Source organism: Pieris napi, chromosome Z, assembly GCF_905475465.1.
Source record: "Pieris napi chromosome Z, ilPieNapi1.2, whole genome shotgun sequence".
Classification (NCBI taxonomy): Eukaryota; Metazoa; Arthropoda; class Insecta; order Lepidoptera; family Pieridae; genus Pieris; species Pieris napi.
This window is the reverse complement of record NC_062259.1, coordinates 3,442,894-3,462,398: the sequence shown is the minus strand read 5'-3', so window position 1 is coordinate 3,462,398 and position 19,505 is coordinate 3,442,894. Positions and strand designations below refer to the sequence as shown.

The window sequence follows — 19,505 nt, the reverse complement described above, 5'->3', positions numbered from 1 at the left end:
AATTTAGTTATCTACTGCATTGCTTTTTATAACACCATGCACCTATTATATTTTAGTATAGTAGTTAATACACAAACTACTGCTGCCCGTCCTTGTGTTGCATGTTCTGACCGGCTGTCCATTGTCCAATGTATGGATACGACAGGTATAACACTGAGCAAGCTATGAGCTGAAGTAAGAGAGACGAATTTAAAGGAAATTATGTTCAATATTAGGTTAAGAGGCCTCTTTTTAGGATTTGCTATAAGGGTCATACAAAAAGTTGTCAAAAGAGAGGTAGTAGTGTTTAATCATTCGGGTTACCAATACCATTTACGTAAGCTATTAATTACCTCCGACGACTACATAGTCGGGGAATTATCTAGAAAACTTAAAAAAAAACACAAACTTTACTTAATAAGTAAAATAACGATTTTCATACGTACATTCAACTGATATTGTAGTAAAGTAAAGTACGTTCTATTTAAATAAACAAGGAGCTAATGTGGTAAGTTAAAATTAGAAAAATCAACCTTGCCATGCTCCAAACGTTTTTACAACACAATCAAACTATTGCTACGAATATTCCGCTAATCGATTTATTAAACATTTATTTGAGGTTTATATTTAAAAATACAAATCTCAAAAAAACTTCAAAGTGAAATTTCGTATTTTGCCTCTACATCCGATGATGAAACTCAGCTAAATATATTCATCCGAACAACTACATAGAGATACAAAGAGACCCCACATCCCTACGCAACGCCAAGGGACAAAGCCGCTCGGAAATTGACCGGTCGTCAACGGAAGGAATGTCTTTGTTATATTGGATACGGTCATGTGGAAGGAGCCGGTTCTAGGGAGCTTCCGCCCAGAGATGAGCTCAGTGGGGCAACGTAGGGTCAAACTTAATAGTTACAAGTGATGGCCCGGAGTGAAGTACAGTCTCGAATTGCTGAGCACACGAAGCTACTTGGAGGCTTATTTAGCCTTTCCTTCCAATTGACCGCGAAACTGAACGTCGTTCGATATGTCAATGCCCTGCAATCCCATGCTGGCTGTGGCTGTAAGGGGAGTGTATTCGAAGAGAGGAGTAGCCCTAAAGGATGTTTGTTAGCGGAAAAAGTGCAAACTTGTGCAGGGCCTGCATAGCAGCCAATGTTGCTTAGTTGCAACGTGTCATTGATATGCAGAAGAAACAGGTTCGAGGTATTCACGGGGTTCTCGAATTTGAAGTCGAAACATGCTCCGTCAATGACGACTTTGATGCTCTGATCAGCCGTAAAACGGGAGATCCAGTTGCATTATTTTCGGAGAGCCCATAGGCTGGAAACTTCGAGAGAAGCGCTTTCGCAATATCCAAAGAAACCGCTAGCGCCTTCCTCTTGGACTCAATTGTCTTGCCCATCTATGTGTAAAGTGCACAAGAAGGTCACCAGCTGAGCGACCACGGATAAACCCTATTGACAATATGATACCCCAGGGCCGTTGATAATGGTTTCCATTAACATGTCATAAAAATTTGCTCTTATTCCAATTCTATAAGATTTCTATCGTGAGTGGCTCTCTCATTAGTACTAGTCAACTGTCACTTCTTTTGTGCGCTAACAAACAAGTATGGCGTCAAATTTGCTAAAGCAAACCTCTCACATCAGCTCCATGTAACAGGGTATTAAAATATCACATTACCCTGTTATTTCAATAAGCTTTAGATTTTATATGACTACTAAAGTAAGGTATATCGAATAACCAAAAACCCTTTGAGACTTACGCATTTTAAGCTGGTGATTAATAGTCATAGGATTGTGTTTCAAATAGCATTTAATTCATGACGCAATATATTAAGAAAGATCTTAAACATTTTACTCTGTCGAATACATTACCAGCTAAATGTTATGTATGCAGCTGTGTTAGGCGCATGAGAGTAATTTTTTGATGAAACATCACGAAGATGTGCAGCGTTTTTGTCGAAGAAAAGGGAGAGAGCAATTGAGACCGATTGAGAGAGAGTGGGAAGGGCGAATTACCTTATAGAAATTCTATTTTTAAAATTACGAGTGAATCAAACGTAAGTTATGGTACTTAAACAAATTGGACCAAAAACATTAATATTTCGGATATGAAATGGAGCGTGGAATGTTAAAGTTTTACATTTTATTTCGATATACATAATAATAATATGATTGGACAATTCACACCGATTGACCTAGTCCCATGCTAAGCTGGTGAAGCTTGTGTTATGGGTACTAGCCACTAGGCAACGGATATACATACATATTATAGATAGATAGATATATAAATACATATTTAAACACCTAAGCACAACACCAAATGCTCATCACATCGATGTTTGTCTCAGCCGGGATCGAACCTGGGACCCATGGATTCGCAGTCAGGGGTACTAAACACTAGACCAATAAGCCATCATAATGTTTATGACTTAACTACGGATCGACATCAAGACACATTTCATAATATCTAATCTTATAGCCTTTCAATACTAAATCTAAAGCAAAAGTATAATCAGGATAACTTCGAAGCGCAAAGTTTGTGCGTCTAATGCTAAACCCTGCGCAAATATTTATTGTTTTTTGATATTCATGTTGAAACATGTTTCAGGCACAGACGGCTATGACCTATTAAAAATATGATCAATGAAATATGTTTGTAAGTCACAGAATCACTGGGTAAAATATTATTTATAGTTCACATTAAATCCCGAATTCTATCATTAGACCAGTGCCGATAATTTTTGAAACCAAAAAAAATTACAGTAGGATGAAACCCATTAGAAAAGCAGGGGAATATGATCAAAATGAAAGGAAAAATAAATTACGGTCGATCTGAGGTCGGGAAGGGGTTGGGGGGGGAGTTTTAATGGTAAAAACGGTTTATCTCGATTTCCGGCAAAACTAAAAGTCCTATCGAAGAAAACTAAATGGCAAAGTTGTAGGTAATAAAAAGATCTAAAACTTTTGTATTCACACATTTCTCACATAACCTCAAAATTTATGTGAAAAATTCAAAAAACCAACTTTTTGGTTTTTTATTTCTATCTTTTACAAAAATTTATTTTTTTAAACGAAATTTGGTGAAAACTTACCTTATTATGTCCCAAATATACTGTAATTTATTTGATTAAAAATACTTATTTTTTCACCTTATTTTGAATTAATATCGAAAAAACATCCTAATTTTCAATCGAAAATTCTGACGTCAAAATTTCAGCTTTTTTCAAAAAGTTGATGTGCTTTCAGTGCGTTGAAATCTTTACTTTCCTATGGTAAAAAAATATATATATATTACCATAGTAAATCTTCTCGGAAAATGCAAAAAATCGTATGCAGTAACGCCCAGACCCGTCATCCCCTTCCCTACTTCTCTATGAATCTTCTTTAAATTATAATTAGATGCCTATTTATTACTATTTTAAGATAACTTATATATACCTGAGTGACCTAAAAAAAATTTTTAGCCTTTAGATGGGCTAAAATTTTCGTATTTCATAGAGAAGTAGGGAAGGGGATGACGGGTCTGGGCGTTACTGCATACGATTTTTTGCATTTTCTGAGAAGATTTACTATGGTAATATATATATATTTTTTTACCATAGGAAAGTAGAGATTTCAATGCACTGAAAGCACATCAATTTTTTGAAAAAAGCTGAAATTTTGACGTCAGAATTTTCGTTTGAAAATTAGGATGTTTTTTCGATATTAATTCAAAATAAGGTGAAAAAATAAGTATTTTTAATCAAATAAATTACAATATAGTTGGGACATAATAAGGTAAGTTTTCACCAAATTTCGTTTAAAAAAATAAATTTTTGTAAAAGATAGAAATAAAAAACCAAAAAGTTGGTTTTTTGAATTTTTCACATAAATTTTGAGGTTATGTGAAAAATGTGTGAATACAAAAGTTGTAGATCTTTTTATTGCCTACAACTTTGCCATTTAACTTTCTTCGATAGCACTTTTAGTTTTGCCGGAAATCGAGATAAACCGTTTTTTACCCTTAAAACTCCCCCCCCTACCCCTTCCCGACCTCAGATCGACCGTAATTTATTTTTCCTTTCATTTTGATCATATTCCCCTCCTTTTCTTATAGGTTTCATCCTACTGTAATTTTTTTCACTTTTTATTTATTTTAAAGGCTATCTGCACTGGTCTACATATCGCAGAAATCTGTCTGCCATATGCCTCACGCTAGAGTGAACCTTGCTACAAAACGCTTCTCCTAACTTTGCACCAAAATGTAACATGTGTGACAGGCTTAATGCTAGTTGAAGAATATAAACAGTTGTTGCTAGTTAAGAAAACTGTACTTGAGTGAAATTGTAATCTTTTTCGGTATATGCTGTAATAATAAATAACTTTATAGGAATACTAGTAGACTCGGCCAAGCGTTGCTGTGGCTAATATTTTTGTTATATTACATAGTAGTAAACCATTCAAGAGAAAAGGCAGGAGAACACCAATCCACCATGCTTTTTTGGTGGTTATGCCATTAAATTGTAGCTTATGTGAAACGTTGGTAATTATTTTGATAAGGATCAATACCTAGGTACGAATAAAGAGCCTTTTCTAGCGGTGGTATTTTAATTGACGGTTATTGTGACGTAACTATAAAAGATAGAGACATGCTGTGGAATTTTTTTATAGATAGTGATGTGTCCTAAAAAATTGTGATACATCATTTTGTTCTATCATTAATAGTTTTTGCAGCGCACACGATTAAAGGAAGTTTTTTGTTAATTTTTTTACACCTTGGGATAGATTATTCAAGTTTTAGTAAGCATCACTAATTTTTTTGAAAATGAAACATAGCCTATGTCACTCGGGAATAGTGTAGCTTGCCAACGGTGAAAGAATTTTTGAAATCGGTCTAGTAGTTTCGGAGCCTATTCATTTCAAACAAACAAAAAATCAAACCTTTCCTCTTTATAATATTAGTATAGATATATATAATTAAGTAACTCACAGGTTGTTGAAAGCACGTATTAAGACCGCCTCCGCCTTTACAAGCGCTACCTGCCTTAGCACTATCCATGTCGAACCGAAAACAATCTAGCTCGTTCTTCAATTGTACAATTTCTTTTTCCTGAAATAAAATAATTTGTTGTTAACCGACCCACGCACTATAAATAAGTATTCGAGTTTAAATCTAATCTAAAACCTAGAATCTAGAACCTAATATGTTGAGGTACCTTTAGGTTTAGGTTTAAGTACTGGTTTTTAAACAAACATAAAAAACCAAAACTGTATAAATTCTAAAAGAAACATTCAACCGACAGAATCACTTATTAAAGCAAATTGTTATAAAAAACATGGTTTTGGATAAAACCCGGAAACGAATTAAATATAAAATTATTTTAATGGAATATAAGAAATAGTCATACACTTGTTTAAACACAAAGAAACTTGTTGAAGTTATACTTCGTTCTTTAGGCGCGTTATGAAAAATTGATGAGAGTGAAACTTTACGATGCGAGCGCACCGTTACACAAAATTAACAGAATGAAGTTGCCCACCGAAGATGCTACGGCATTGGACATAATTTAAAAACAACATTTGAATAATAATAGAATTTATGTTACACTTAATTTAAGAGAATAATAATAAATATTTATTTATTTAATTTTTCGAATGTAAAATGAACTTTATTGACTATAATGACTCCTTTTCCAGTCTTTAATTATTTAATTGTAATTAATTATTTGCTTGCAATCAAAAACTATTTTTAATAATGACAAAGTATAACTTCTTACGCGCGTACATAAGTACACGCACCCTTTTTTTTATTAAAATAAATCTTTCACTTCTATTTAGAGTTACAGATTAGCAACGTCGGTTATAAATAAATTAAAATCACCATATAAAGACATGACGTAATACGTAAAATCCAGGGAAATTTTGCCAATACCAAATCCGCTGCCGTAGATGGCGTTAAAATGACAAAGTACATGTTATTTATCAACATTTAGCAGTCTTTAAAAGATGTATTTTGTATAGTTGAACATCGATGCAGGAGCACTGTGTAATCTGAGATACAGTAACGAGAAGTAATTGCAAATATGTTCGGCTTCCAAAGACACAAATTTGTCAATGGACACCCCTAGTCTATTCCGAGAATAACCCCTTTCACGATGAAGGGCTCTTAGGCACTCAGGTAATATCCTCCTAAATCAGATATCACAAAACCGTTCCGTTTCAAAGGTACGTAATTAATCGAAACACTTGATTGATTTGGTACTGAGCTTTTCGCTTGTTAGCACTAAGTTACACTAATACATATTGTATTATCGCCTATTTGTAGTTTTACTGTTTGAATATAGTAGTATTACACTTCTATTTGCTTTTTATTACAATAATATTGTCGTGTCACTTGATTATCGGTCATGAGGCAGCGTTTAACCAAAAAAATTGTTCTCTTTACTGTTCTTGATCTTGTCCATCAATGTTCAAATTTTCAGTAAAAGATGAGAAGAAAATTACGTTTGTTCATAAATAATAGAATTCAAAAAAGATTTTAATAAAAAAGATTTCTCAGTTGCAAGTGAAGAGTCGTTTTAGAAGCCCCAGTCCACCGGGTTAATTACGTATTTTTCTAAACAAAAAAAAATTCTCTATAGAATAATGCGACTCGTTTTCGTAACGACTGGTATTTAAAATTAAAACCATGTGGTAGTATAAAAATACCTCTCCGTTATGCTTGGAAAATTACAATAACCAATTAGTCTTATTACCGTGGATAAATAAACGCAGTAGATATGAAATGTGTTATTCAAACAGAACGAGAAATGTTATCAGATATCACATAACGGTAACATTTAATTAGCATACATATTTTCCTACTTTAGCGAATTGCAATTAAGTCTTTTACATTAAATATTCAATTAGAAACAAATACAAATTAAATAAAATTATAAAATTTGTCCCATTGACGTGAGATGATACCAAACTCAACCCGACTTAAAAACGTATTTACCGTTCGTGTAAATTATTAAGAAAGACAAGAAAAGTTCCATCATATTAAAAAAATACTTACAATTTCTTCAAGTTCTTGTTGGTTATCTGGGACTGGATTTTTCACACATTCAGTTTCTTTGTTCTGTAAAATAAACAAATCATACTCAGGTCTTGCCACAGTTATGAGAAGCCAAAAATTTGCTGCAGCAGTTTTTTAGGTTTTTCACTATTAATCACATGCGAGAACTTTCCCCTTGATCCAGTCGAGATACATATTTTTGGCTCCTAAATTAAATACGCAATTTTTCGTATCATGGCCTTCTTACTGAAACACGTTGAAATTGCAAGACTTAACGAAAAAACGATAATTTTGAAACACTTCCTGTGTTTTTTCCTAGGTTTCTGTTTGAGTTCAGAAATTTAACTGTCAAACTTGGTTTGACAGAAAATTCTATGATAATAAATTTAATATTATTATTTTAAATAATTCATCATTTACAACGCACGATTGTGTTTTTAATATACATAATCGTACTAAACGTAAGTAGAAGTAACTTTAACTTAAAAATAAATTTATTTTAATTGTATAAATTTTACCATTTAATTAAAATATTGAGTTTTAAATGTTTTAGACTAATATTTGGACTCTTTCGATACAAAAAAAATATTGGTTGTTTGTAAAGTAGGTTTACGATCGAGATGTTTACGTGATAACGTCTTATTGGTGATATAAGTTTTTGGGAAGTAAGGAATTAATGAAGATAACAATTTTTTCAAATTTTAAATTACATCTATCGTTTTATTCACACTTTTGATGATAAATTTCGGGTGTAAAATGACAAGTTTACTTATTCGACTATGATATACATTTTTCTTCATACATTCACGGAATGACTGGCAGCGCTCGAGATGAGACGGGAGATCGGTCCGTCTCTCTCTCTCGTTATACCTGCGATCGCGCTCGTGAGGTTTTGGTGTGACACAAGTTTCTGAACATGTCACCCGACTAAAACGATTTTAAAGACGTTATCACGTCAAAAAGTTCAGAATCACCTATTTTATCATAGTTTTACGGCTAATCGATTCAACTTAAAGTCTATCACGAGGTCATGGTACGAAACTTTACACAAATTGAATGAACGAAATCTGTTTACCGCTGAGATCAAGTGGAAACCTCAACTGGCTGGTTTATTCGATGTCATAGTATGAAGTGATGTACATTGTCAATAGGCTCCAAATGTTAAGCCTATGGACACTCACAATACCACTATGCGAGAAGGTTCCGCACTCTGCGTTGCCGGTCTTTAAAGAATTGGCACACTCTTTTCATGAAGGATCCTCAGTCAAATATGTTCTAAAATACTTCTAGAGGCAACAGAGTGGTAACCATAACGGGAATGTAAATTTTCTACATTACAACCTTACCAGTGAGCAATTATCTATATCCTGTTGAAAAGTGTTGTCTTGATTGTTTGGAGTCGCATCGCCCTATAAAAAGGATTAACATGAGAATGATTAACGCGATCTTAGTATACCATAGTGGGATGGTACTTACGCATTAACGCCACCGCGGCAAAAATTCTGGTTTGGTTATTTAAATAACTGTTTCCGGCGCGTGAAAATGGTTAAAGGTTATTATTCAAACAGTTATTTAAACAAAATATTAATATTTTAACCTAACCTAACCAAACCTTACCAGAATTTTTGCTGCGGTGGCGTTAATACTAAGTAGGTACCGGAAAATCATTTTCACCAACTCCTCTACGATTACTTACTAATACACGTATGGAAGTATAATTCAGACATCGTGCTGAATGCGGCCTGATAATACTTTATAGATTCAATTCTATAAAGTGTCCCAAGTATTTTTGAATTATAATAAAATTTGGTGAAATAGAGCATGATAAGTTCTTAAAGATGTCTCCAGCAACATTTTTTTCGATATTTTATTTCAACTTCTACTAACCATCTAATATTCCACTCGCAGCTTACTAGATTTGTATTGAATGTACAAAATACATTAAAAACACAACTACAGATACCTGAGGATTATTTTTACTAAGCTTTTCGTGCAGCGTCGTATTTTCTTTATGTAATAATTTTAACTCCCCCTGAAGTCTTTTTATTTGACCGCGACAAATTTCCAAATTTTGGTCCTTCGTCATAAGTTCCTTGTACAAAATGTGCCTAAAGAAAAAACTTACCGAATTTTATCCATTTTCATTTCTTTCCATAAATATTTACAAATAAAAACACATTTTTAAATTGGCTGTGATGTGTCATAGGTGACATCTCAGTCAATGGAACGTTTCATTTTTCAAATAGTTTTCTTTTTCACGAAACAGTTTTTAACACACAAAAGCTTTATATATTTTTCATTGAACAATGCAACGTAATTCTACTACGATAATAGAATATAAAAAATGCCAAGAGCAAAAGGCGTTGAAAACTACTCAGCGTTGGCCGAAGGCACTTCTCTAAAAAGCTCTAAATGAAATAGATGCTGGAATATGTGAGCAACACGCGTGAATTGGGATGTAGAGGATTTCAAACAACAAATATAATAAACTACGGAATAATATATAAAAAATAACCTCTTGACTTCGAGGTTGGCATTGTCCGCTACGAGTTTCTCTTGCATGTCGTAACTTTCATATAATTTTCGACCGAGATCGATTTCCTACAAAAACAAAACAAAATATCTTTTTATTTATACAAAGCACTTCGATCGTTTCAACTTTTATATATTAGGCACACACCGTAAAGAATAAATAATCCAAAGTTCGTGCTATCTTTATTAAAACATTCTTTAGTTAAAAAAAAGAAACAAAAATAAATCTTTAGTATTTATAATGTTTGTAACAACTAAAAAATAAAAACAACAGCAAATGGCTAGACACGCCTACGGGGTCATACTATAGGCCGACTGTTATTTATATAGTTCCTCCGTTTCAATATCAGAACTGATAAGTCTTTTAAGAGGCTTATGTAGCGACACAGCTTCCAGACTCGACTTGAATCGAATTTCTAGTTAAACACTTACTATGTTTATTATACTTCCCTTTATTTATTGAATAAAAATATCGCGGATCCACAACTTGGTGTACCGATGTCCTAAATTCAACATTCTTATATTAAAAGATGACACACTATTAGAAAGACGTATTATATTTTATTTATTCATACAAATTGAACGACATACAGATTTACTTCTAGTAGGTGGCTCGTGTGCTGACGGGATTTCGGTGCCTGAATGTACAGGCTGATTAATTTTCTTCTCGTGGCTGATAGGTGGTCCTATAAAATTAAATTTTCGATAAACTAAATGCTGGTACTAATTGAGAGTAATGCTTGTTTGACTGTTATATATTATATTTGGTGTACTCCAAATCGTTGTGTTAAATAAAATTAAATGCAGTGCATCACCAAATCTACGGTAAAGTTATTGAAGGTATACTTCTTTAGGCGCGTTATGAAAAATTGATGAGAGTGAAATTTTACGATGCGCGCGCACCGTGACACAAAATTAACAGAAAGAAGTTGCCCACAGAAGATGCTACGGCATTGGACATAATTTAAAAACAACATTCGAATAATAATAGAATTTATGTTACACTTAATATAAGGGAATAATAATAAATATTTATTTATTTAATTTAATGTAAACTGAACTTTATTGATTATAATGACTCCTTTTCCAGTCTTTGATTATTTAATTGTAATTAATTATTTGCCTGCAATCAAAAACTATTTTTAATAATTCCAAAGAAGTAGAACTTCTTACGCGCGTACATAAGTTCACGCACCCTTTTTTCGAATATATATAAGAAATGATTACTTTCAAGAAAATTTTAACTAAGAATATGTATAATACTCATTTCTCTAACACTTTTGTACAATTTAATTTGCTGTACAGGCTGTATAATGTTAAAATGCCAAGTGATCTTTTAACTCCAACACATTGCACAAAGCAGCCAGAATTGCCGAGTGCAGTATTATCGAGTCGGTACAAACGGCCAGTTAAGCCTCGCTTACAAAAATATTGGATTTTATTTTGACATACAAACAGAGGGCAGCGGTGGCAAGATTAAAAATGTAGCCGGCTGAACACAAATTGCCGCTTCAGTTAAAATAAATGCATGCAATTTTTAGGCGCATTTTAAACATACAATAGGTATTATCTGCTAATAATTTCCTTAAGTTTCAGTTGCCATTTAGGTGGTGTTAAAATGTTTATTGTATAATGTGAATAATTTAATATATATATAAATATAAGTTTTGGTTTACGCCGAACATAAATTTATTTAAAACATCTTTATGTATCTTTATGCATCTCTGCTGAACATGAGTTGCCGCTTCAGTTAAAATAAATGCATGCAATTTTTAGGCGCATTTTAAACATACAATAGGTATTATCTGCTAATAATTTCCTTAAGTTTCAGTTGCCATTCAGGTGGTGTTAAAATGTTTATTGTATAATGTGAATAATTTAATATATATATAAATTAATATAAGTTTTGGTTTACGGCGAACATAAATTTATTTAAAACATCTTTATGTATCTTTATGCATCTCTGCTGAACATGAGTTGCCGCTCCAGTTAATTTAAATGTATGCAATATTTAGGCGCATTTTAAACATACAATAGGTATTCTGTTAATAATATTACATGTACAATATGTTGTTTGTATAGATTTTCTAACGTTACTTGACATTCAGGTGGTGTTAAAATGTTTATTGTATAATGTGAATAATTTAATATATATATATTAATATAAGTGTATATATATAGTAATATGGTTTACGCGGAACATACATTTATTTGAAACATCTTTATATATAAACCCAAATTTATTTTACTACACAACGACAGTTCGAGTGCTTGTGATCAGTCAATGCGAGAGACTAATAAATTTATATATATTAAAGATTTATTTAAATATAAATTATGTTTCCCTTAAGAACTTTTTATTTACATTTTTGTAGATTCTGTATGAATAATATGATATTGATTAAAATGCAAAACCCTTACTACTTGGAGGCGTTTCGTGAATTGAATTAGTATTTTTCTTGGTCGTCGTAGGAAGCCTATTTCGAAAAAGTTTCCACATATTTTTCGTTATGGCATCCATGTGATCCAACTCCTGGAGCAGAATGTCTTTGCGCTCACACAACTCCTCAAGGTCAACTGGCTGTGCTTCTTTTTTCTAAATTCATTATGGGCTTTTAACTATTAAACCTCTTTACTCAAACTAAAATACTTTTTCTACGTCAGAAACTGTTATTATTACATCACATATGAAAACGCGAACATATTTTACAAACTTCAAAATAAATTTGATTCGGAAACGATTAACAAAATCTTCAATAGATCAAAATTGGTCCATAGAAACACCTCTTAGCAATTACGACCAGTATGAATTGAAACAATTAGCTATATACCGAAAAGGCGTATCTCTGACAATATATCGAATTATTAAAACATCGTTTTCCGTATTAAATATCATTATGGCATCTGCAGCACTAAGCTACTTAGAATAAAATGCCTGCTTAATTTAAGTTTATAATACTTATTATATTTGGAAGGATTTACGTATTGTATAATTTAAAAATGCAATTCTCACCTGTACCATGTTAAGGAGCTTCTGGCGTGAGTCGAATATTACTCTTGCACTTCGACGCGTGTCATCATTTATAGCACTTAGCTCTCTTCTTAAAGAATCATCGGAATCCGATGACGAAAAGGCTTTAATTATAACAATCACTATTGTGAGGAACACATTAATGGGTAGGTACGAAAATCATATCATGAAACACCTTTCAAGCCGCTAGTTAAACGGCGCCGTTTAGTTAAACGGCTAGACTGTTAATTGAACGGCTAATTAAGCTAGTTGGCTGCGACATATATACGTCTATGCATTAATGATAAATTGTATCGAAAAGTCGTTAGTTTTTGACTTTAACTTAAGATTTCTAACATACTTACATGACCGTAACCTCTGCAAAGAAAAAAATCATAAATTACTTACAATATTGTTGTACTTTAAAAAAGCAAAAAGGTATAAAACTTTAGATTTTTCTAAATTATCAGAATGCATGATAAATTTCTTCTTTTTTGGCATGGTAAAAATATTACATTTGGTTTTAATATATAGTTGCATTGTGGTTGTTATAGAAACATCGCCGAACGACCTTACCCAGAGTTGTTCTCTTATAGTTAGACCATTTAAATTTAAGCGACGGACCTTTCACTACCACGCCGACTTGAACCATTTTCGTAGCACCTCTTTTGGTTTACTGAGCAGTGTTGGCCTAGTGGCTTCAGCGTGTGACTCTCATGCCTGAGGTCGTAGGTTCGATCCCCAGCTATGCACCAATGGACTTTCTTTCTATGTGCGCATTTAACATTCGCTCGAACGGTGAAGGAAAACATCGTAAGGAAACCGCCTAAGACTCAAAAAGTTGACGGCATGTATCAGGAACAGAAGGCTGATCACCTACCTACTTGTCTATTAGATTGACAAATGATCATGAAACAGATTCAGCAATCGGAAGCCAAGACCTAAAGAAGTTGTAGCGCCACAGATATATTTTATTTTTTATTAGCAATAAGGTATAATTTGGATTATACATACCGGTATTCCACTCCCGGAACATGCTTGTCCCGATTTCTTAGTGCGTTGTATTTGCGGCTTCATACTCGCTATTTTTGCAAACTTGGTCGTCCTTTTGCTATCAGTATTGCCAGTAGCCCGATCGTCACCACGACCAACTTTTTCTTGAAGAACTACTATACTCCCACAGTTCGTCTGGAAGTCATAAACTTATAAACGAATAGTCCAGAACAATAATACATCGAACTAGTCAGTGAAATGTATAAGCTATCCTTGTTTTTTCTAATAGCGCGGTGCAAAAATACCATAAATAATACAAACACGTCATGTCCGGAAACCATAGCGAACATAAATAACGAAATGAAATAGTGTTTTGTAAAATTAATATTTTGACGTGATAACGTCTTTAAAATCGTTTTAGTCGGGTGACATGTTCAGAAACTTGTGTCACACCAAAACCTCACGAGCGCGATCGCAGGTATAACGAGAGAGGGACGGACCGATCTCCCGTCTCATCTCGAGCGCTGCCAGTCATTCCGTGAATGTATGAAGAAAAATGTATATCATAGTCGAATAAGTAAACTTGTCATTTTACACCCGAAATTTATCATCAAAAGTGTGAATAAAACGATAGATGTAATTTAAAATTTGAAAAAATTGTTATCTTCATTAATTCCTTACTTCCCAAAAACTTATATCACCAATAAGACGTTATCACGTAAACATCTCGATCGTAAACCTACTTTACAAACAACCAATATTTTTTTTGTGGTTTAAAAACATCGACACCTCACATGCCTATGTTTGTATAGTGAATAAAGTTATGTACTGTAATCTTCGTATTTTAATGTGAAAGCCAAGAGTCCCAAACAACAAAGGAATTTGCTCTACGAGAAGTTTCACTTTTATATCTTATTCATCAAAGTGCCAAGTTTTCCAATCCCTTGTTAACAAGTTTCAACAAACTCACCACTATTCATAAAGAAGCTGTCGACGTATTAGCTTATACATTATTTTTAACTGCCTAAAAGAATCTTTATCAATTTGGTTTGTAATTTTTTATGTGTATGTCCATGGACCGATCACATTTCCTATTGAGCCAGGACTCCGATCCTATATCTCATTGACACCATATTTGTTGCTCATTCTATACTAAAAAGGATTTCTATTTTGAGCCTGAAAATTCTCAAGATAGAAAAGAGCAACTATTAAATGTCTCAAAGTCCCTAGCCAGTGGAGTTGGAGTCGTCTTCTCTGCTGCTGAAACTCGTTAATTCTGGAGGACACCAATTCTGTCACATCGTTTAATAAAATCCTTAGATCTTCCATACTATCAAAGTTATATGTGAAATGAAAAGGGAACAATTATAAATTTATCTTTTGGTTCATTATAATTATGCACAGGATATTACTGAGGAAAAATTAGCAAATTAAATAGAATAGAACATCACTACGTCTTTGGTTGTGTATTATAATTTAAACTGAAACACTTTTTTATTTTAAACACAATTTCAGAGTTTATTACACTCATTAAAAATGTCAAAGGATTTTGATCAAACCTCCGAGTCAGCGAGCTTTTTATAACATTATCATTGGTATTTTCATAGGGTTCATTATTTATGGTTAACATTTTCTATTTCGATACCCGAAACATAGATTACAGACAACTAGTATTTACCAAGTTAGTTTCTGAAGACGAAACACCGTCCTTGGGTGATTTTTTGATGACAGGCACTTTTTTCTTAAAATTTCTTATGGGCAATTTTAACTCTGGATCACTGGTAGACCATTCTACACGATCTTTTCGAACTTTCTCCTTTGAGCTCTGCAACAATTTGACGTATAAATTCAAAATAATATATTATTCAGAGTTAATTTGTACCGATTTGTATGTAAATAATTTGCACTGGTAATTTGGATTGAGCCAACCAGATTTTGGTTTGGAATGAAATTTTGAATCATTGAATATATTAATAGACACACAATTCGTATGTTCTTTTACGGAAGGATTAATACAATATCATATATTTGAAGACGTGATTGTGACGTGCCCTTACGTTGGTCAAATGAAATTTCCATTGCGAATTACGTACTACCAGACGATAAACATGACTTACGAGACTTGAAGAATATTTACCAGCCATTATCGGTCGATAATGTGTCGTGTAAATAAACACGGCTCACGTTTTCTTACTACTGTTGTAAACTAAAGCTACTAAACTGATGGTTATAATTCCCTAATAAGCGAGAATATCATCGCTGAATTTTTTAACTTTATTTCATAATACATTCTGTCGAAGAATTATTGTTCTATCTTTTATTATTTATTTCTTCTACAAGTCTAGAACTATTTATTAAGTAAATAGTCACTAATACGCACACACAAACACGTACGCACTAACACACCTATATTTATAAGTACTATATATGGTTTTGTAATTCTGATAACAGCTGTTATAATATTAAATTAATATATATTTATTTATGCCTGTTTTAAATAGTGGGTTTTACGAAGTGCCGACAATAAACACGGTAGTATTTATATGCTAGCAACAATTAAACATATTTTGAATAGTTATATTGTATTAGCAATTTATTGATAGCTTCCTGGGTTTTCGATAATCTGACCAGTCTCATGAATCAATAAAGAACTAACGAATCACATAGCAAATAAATAACAGTGATAAAACAATTAATTAATCACGGTATGATTCACACCGTTATATTGTATGCTGTTTCCCCTGGTTTTTTTTTCAATTTGAAGATTTGTATACAAATGAACTAGATAAGGAATGAGCCAAGTTGGTAGGTAGCTTTTTCTATTAATAGTAAATGTGGTTGAACTTTGGAAATACAATAAATGTCTAATAAAATAATATCAAATGACATTAAATTACCTTCATGTTTTAATCAGCAATGAGAGATAGGCAAAATCGAATAAAAATAAATTGTAAAAATTTCAATCTTCAACATGACTTTGACACTTTGCTTTATATATATTTTTATATATATCCATAGAGAAAGGAAATCCAGAAGTTAGGCAGTTTTGGGTCAATATTTGTTTCTTTCTTTCTACAGTACAATTGCAATTGACGATAGAGACAAACATGTTTTAGTTGACACACCTAATGGTAAATATATGTATCTCACAAATTTGTATAACGATTTCTGTCGTAGATAGAGTAATCTTTAATTTATTTATTTGATATATGTAATAATTTAAACAATACATAAAAACCGAAAACAGAATACAAGAAAAAAAATACTATTTATAAGATGCATTGCTCATTATAAATGACTATACTATAAATGAGAGTTACCAAGAGAACCAGATTTTTTGATGCGATTTTTTAGGCATCTTCTTCTCAAATTAAAAAAATCTATGTGCTAGGTATTGTCGTTATATATACAATACAATACATGGATAGGTTAGACGTAAATAGTTTGTATTGACCGGAGAATTCAAAATATGTAGTTGGTTGCCATATTTTGTGTGAAGAGTTGCTGTGAATTGTAAAAGTGACAATAAGTCATGGCAATGAATTATATCTGTGCGATATTTATACTCTTTTTACTAATAAACAGCTAACATCACTACTTGATAGATGGGAGCCAAAGAGACAATGCAGACGTACCGAACGTCTGATACGTACTGTAAAAGTATGTATTTAGAAATCTTAACAGAATTAAATATAATATTATTCGATACATCTAAATATCATGCACCGACTTTCCATGATATACTTGCAGATATTTATAACGGAGCAGATTAATTAATTAATTTATTTATTTATTAATGTTGTTTGAGATTTATTTTTCTTCGGACTTAGTATATCCTCCAGTTAAAGTGCATAAAACTGATATATTATACATAATACATATATCTATAAAAACAGCGGCTTTGACGGCTCATTGGTCTAGTGGTTAGTACCCCTGACTGCGAATCCATGGGTCCCGGGTTCGATCCCCGGCTGAGACATACATCGATGTGATGAGCACTTGGTGTTGTGCTTAGGTCTTTAGTGTTTAAATATGTATTTATATGTCTATCTATCTATAATATGTATGTATATCCGTTGCCTAGTACCTATAACACAAGCTTCACCAGCTTAGCATGGGACTTGGTTAATTGATGTGAGTTGTACAATATAAAAAAAAAGAATATATTAATCATTATTATATAACATATTATAAAACTCTTGTAGATATAATTTTTCCACTGTGGAAGTTGTATTTGCCTGTGCTACGTTATTGATATAGGCTGGGTGTGATTACGGATAAAATTATTAATTATTCACCGTAACGTTGCTTTAGTTGAGACTATGTGACTGCAAAAGTGTAGCGACACTTACAATCACTGCGATTCGAACAAAGTTATTCCGACCGCTGACTATTTCTGGACTAGCGGTTAGACTGTTCGACAATCCTCCATTTATGTGGGAGGTAGAGCAATACCTTCCTCTATAACGAATATTTCTTAGAAAAAGATATGGTTCTCTAAGTTATCTCTTAGAGTCCTTTAAATTAATATTTTTCGATTGCTGACATTTTTACAATATTTAGCAGTTGATTTCGTTACAGCATTCCTATATAGTTACGTATAGAAAGTTTATAAAACTATATATTTTATTATTATATATATAAAACGGTTTTCATTTGACTTCACTGAACTTATGTAAATTTTATTTAATTAAAAGTTTCATTCATATTTTGAAATTCTTTCTTTGTGAACATAATTGACGAACTTGACGAAGTTATGTATTCCATCTCTGGCTATATTTTCAGTGTAACTGTTTGTTATAATATATCATTTATGTTAGCTGTATGATTACGAAATAAATAAATAAAATTTAATCAGTCATAATTAAGTATAATTTGAAATATAACGGCTTATTACATTACTCAAGCTTCTTAGCCTACAGGATAACAATTACTTACAGGATCCGAGCTAATTCCTATATAATAAAAAACATTTGTAAATTAATCACTATTACTTAAACTAGACTGTGATGAACAAGATCTTTTGAGGTAAGATATTTAAAAAAACGTCCTTTCTCTATATCAGTAGTTTATATGGCTGCCAATAACTACCACTGACAACCAACCAACCAACCAACAGCTAACCACTGAAGTGTTTCCGAACCAATTCCACTAAGGGTCCTTCAAGAAAAGAGCGTACCAATTCTTCAAATGGCAACGCACTTGGAGCCTTCTGGCAGTGTGAGTGTCCATGGGCGGTATCACTTAACATCAGGTGAGGCTCCTGCCTGTTTGACTCCTATTACCTTAACAAGAAGCCTCTTATATTATCGAGCTTGCAATAGTTATCCAATGGAATAAACTTCTAAATTGTTGATTTTATTAAATCTATCCGCATAGTTGAAATTTTAGGCTAGCCGGCGAATATTGCTATGCACGCCGCTCAAGGCGTTAGTGACTTGTTGACAAGATAGTTTTTATATTTATAGTAAGTATTACTAACAAATAAACGATTATGATGCTAGAACAAGAATTACAAAAAGTCGTGATCGTTTATCGATATATTTAGATTTTATTGATATATGTAATGAAGGCATAACTTAACAATTCATTTATAATAAAAAAAGTCACTGGCGCTACAACTTTTTTAGGTCTTGGCCTCAGATTTATCTAACTGTTTCATAATCATTTGTCAATCTATTAGCAAGTAGGTGATCGGCCTCCTGTGCTTGACACACGCCGTCGACTTTTTGGGTTTAAGGCAAGCTGGTTTCCTCAGGTTTTTCTTCACCGTTCGATCGAATGTTAAATGTCGGGAATCGAGCCTACGCCCTCAGTAATGAGAGTCGCACGCTGAAGCCACTAGGCCAACACTGCACAATAATTTATTTATAGCACTTTATAATATATAATACTTCTTTTGTCACATTGTAGTTAATCTTTCTCTACAGTTAAGTAGATAAGC

At 32.7% G+C, this 19,505-nt stretch overlaps 1 protein-coding gene across 1 annotated transcript in view; it reads right to left on the bottom strand.

Moving 5' to 3' along the window:
- Nucleotides 1–16,556, bottom strand: part of LOC125062444 (GRIP and coiled-coil domain-containing protein 2-like) — a 28,663-nt gene extending 12,107 nt beyond the window's left edge. The window contains exons 1-12 of the mRNA XM_047668380.1: nucleotides 16,459–16,556; nucleotides 15,240–15,386; nucleotides 13,583–13,756; nucleotides 12,934–12,946; nucleotides 12,572–12,693; nucleotides 11,980–12,154; nucleotides 10,150–10,244; nucleotides 9,542–9,627; nucleotides 8,990–9,134; nucleotides 8,373–8,435; nucleotides 7,027–7,089; nucleotides 4,960–5,079 (exon numbers count right to left, since the gene is read on the bottom strand). Coding sequence (XP_047524336.1) covers nucleotides 4,960–5,079; nucleotides 7,027–7,089; nucleotides 8,373–8,435; nucleotides 8,990–9,134; nucleotides 9,542–9,627; nucleotides 10,150–10,244; nucleotides 11,980–12,154; nucleotides 12,572–12,693; nucleotides 12,934–12,946; nucleotides 13,583–13,756; nucleotides 15,240–15,386; nucleotides 16,459–16,464 — 1,209 coding nt within the window. The 5' untranslated portion in view covers nucleotides 16,465–16,556. The remainder of the gene's footprint in view (nucleotides 1–4,959; nucleotides 5,080–7,026; nucleotides 7,090–8,372; nucleotides 8,436–8,989; nucleotides 9,135–9,541; nucleotides 9,628–10,149; nucleotides 10,245–11,979; nucleotides 12,155–12,571; nucleotides 12,694–12,933; nucleotides 12,947–13,582; nucleotides 13,757–15,239; nucleotides 15,387–16,458) is intronic.
- Nucleotides 16,557–19,505: the final 2,949 nt, after the last annotated feature.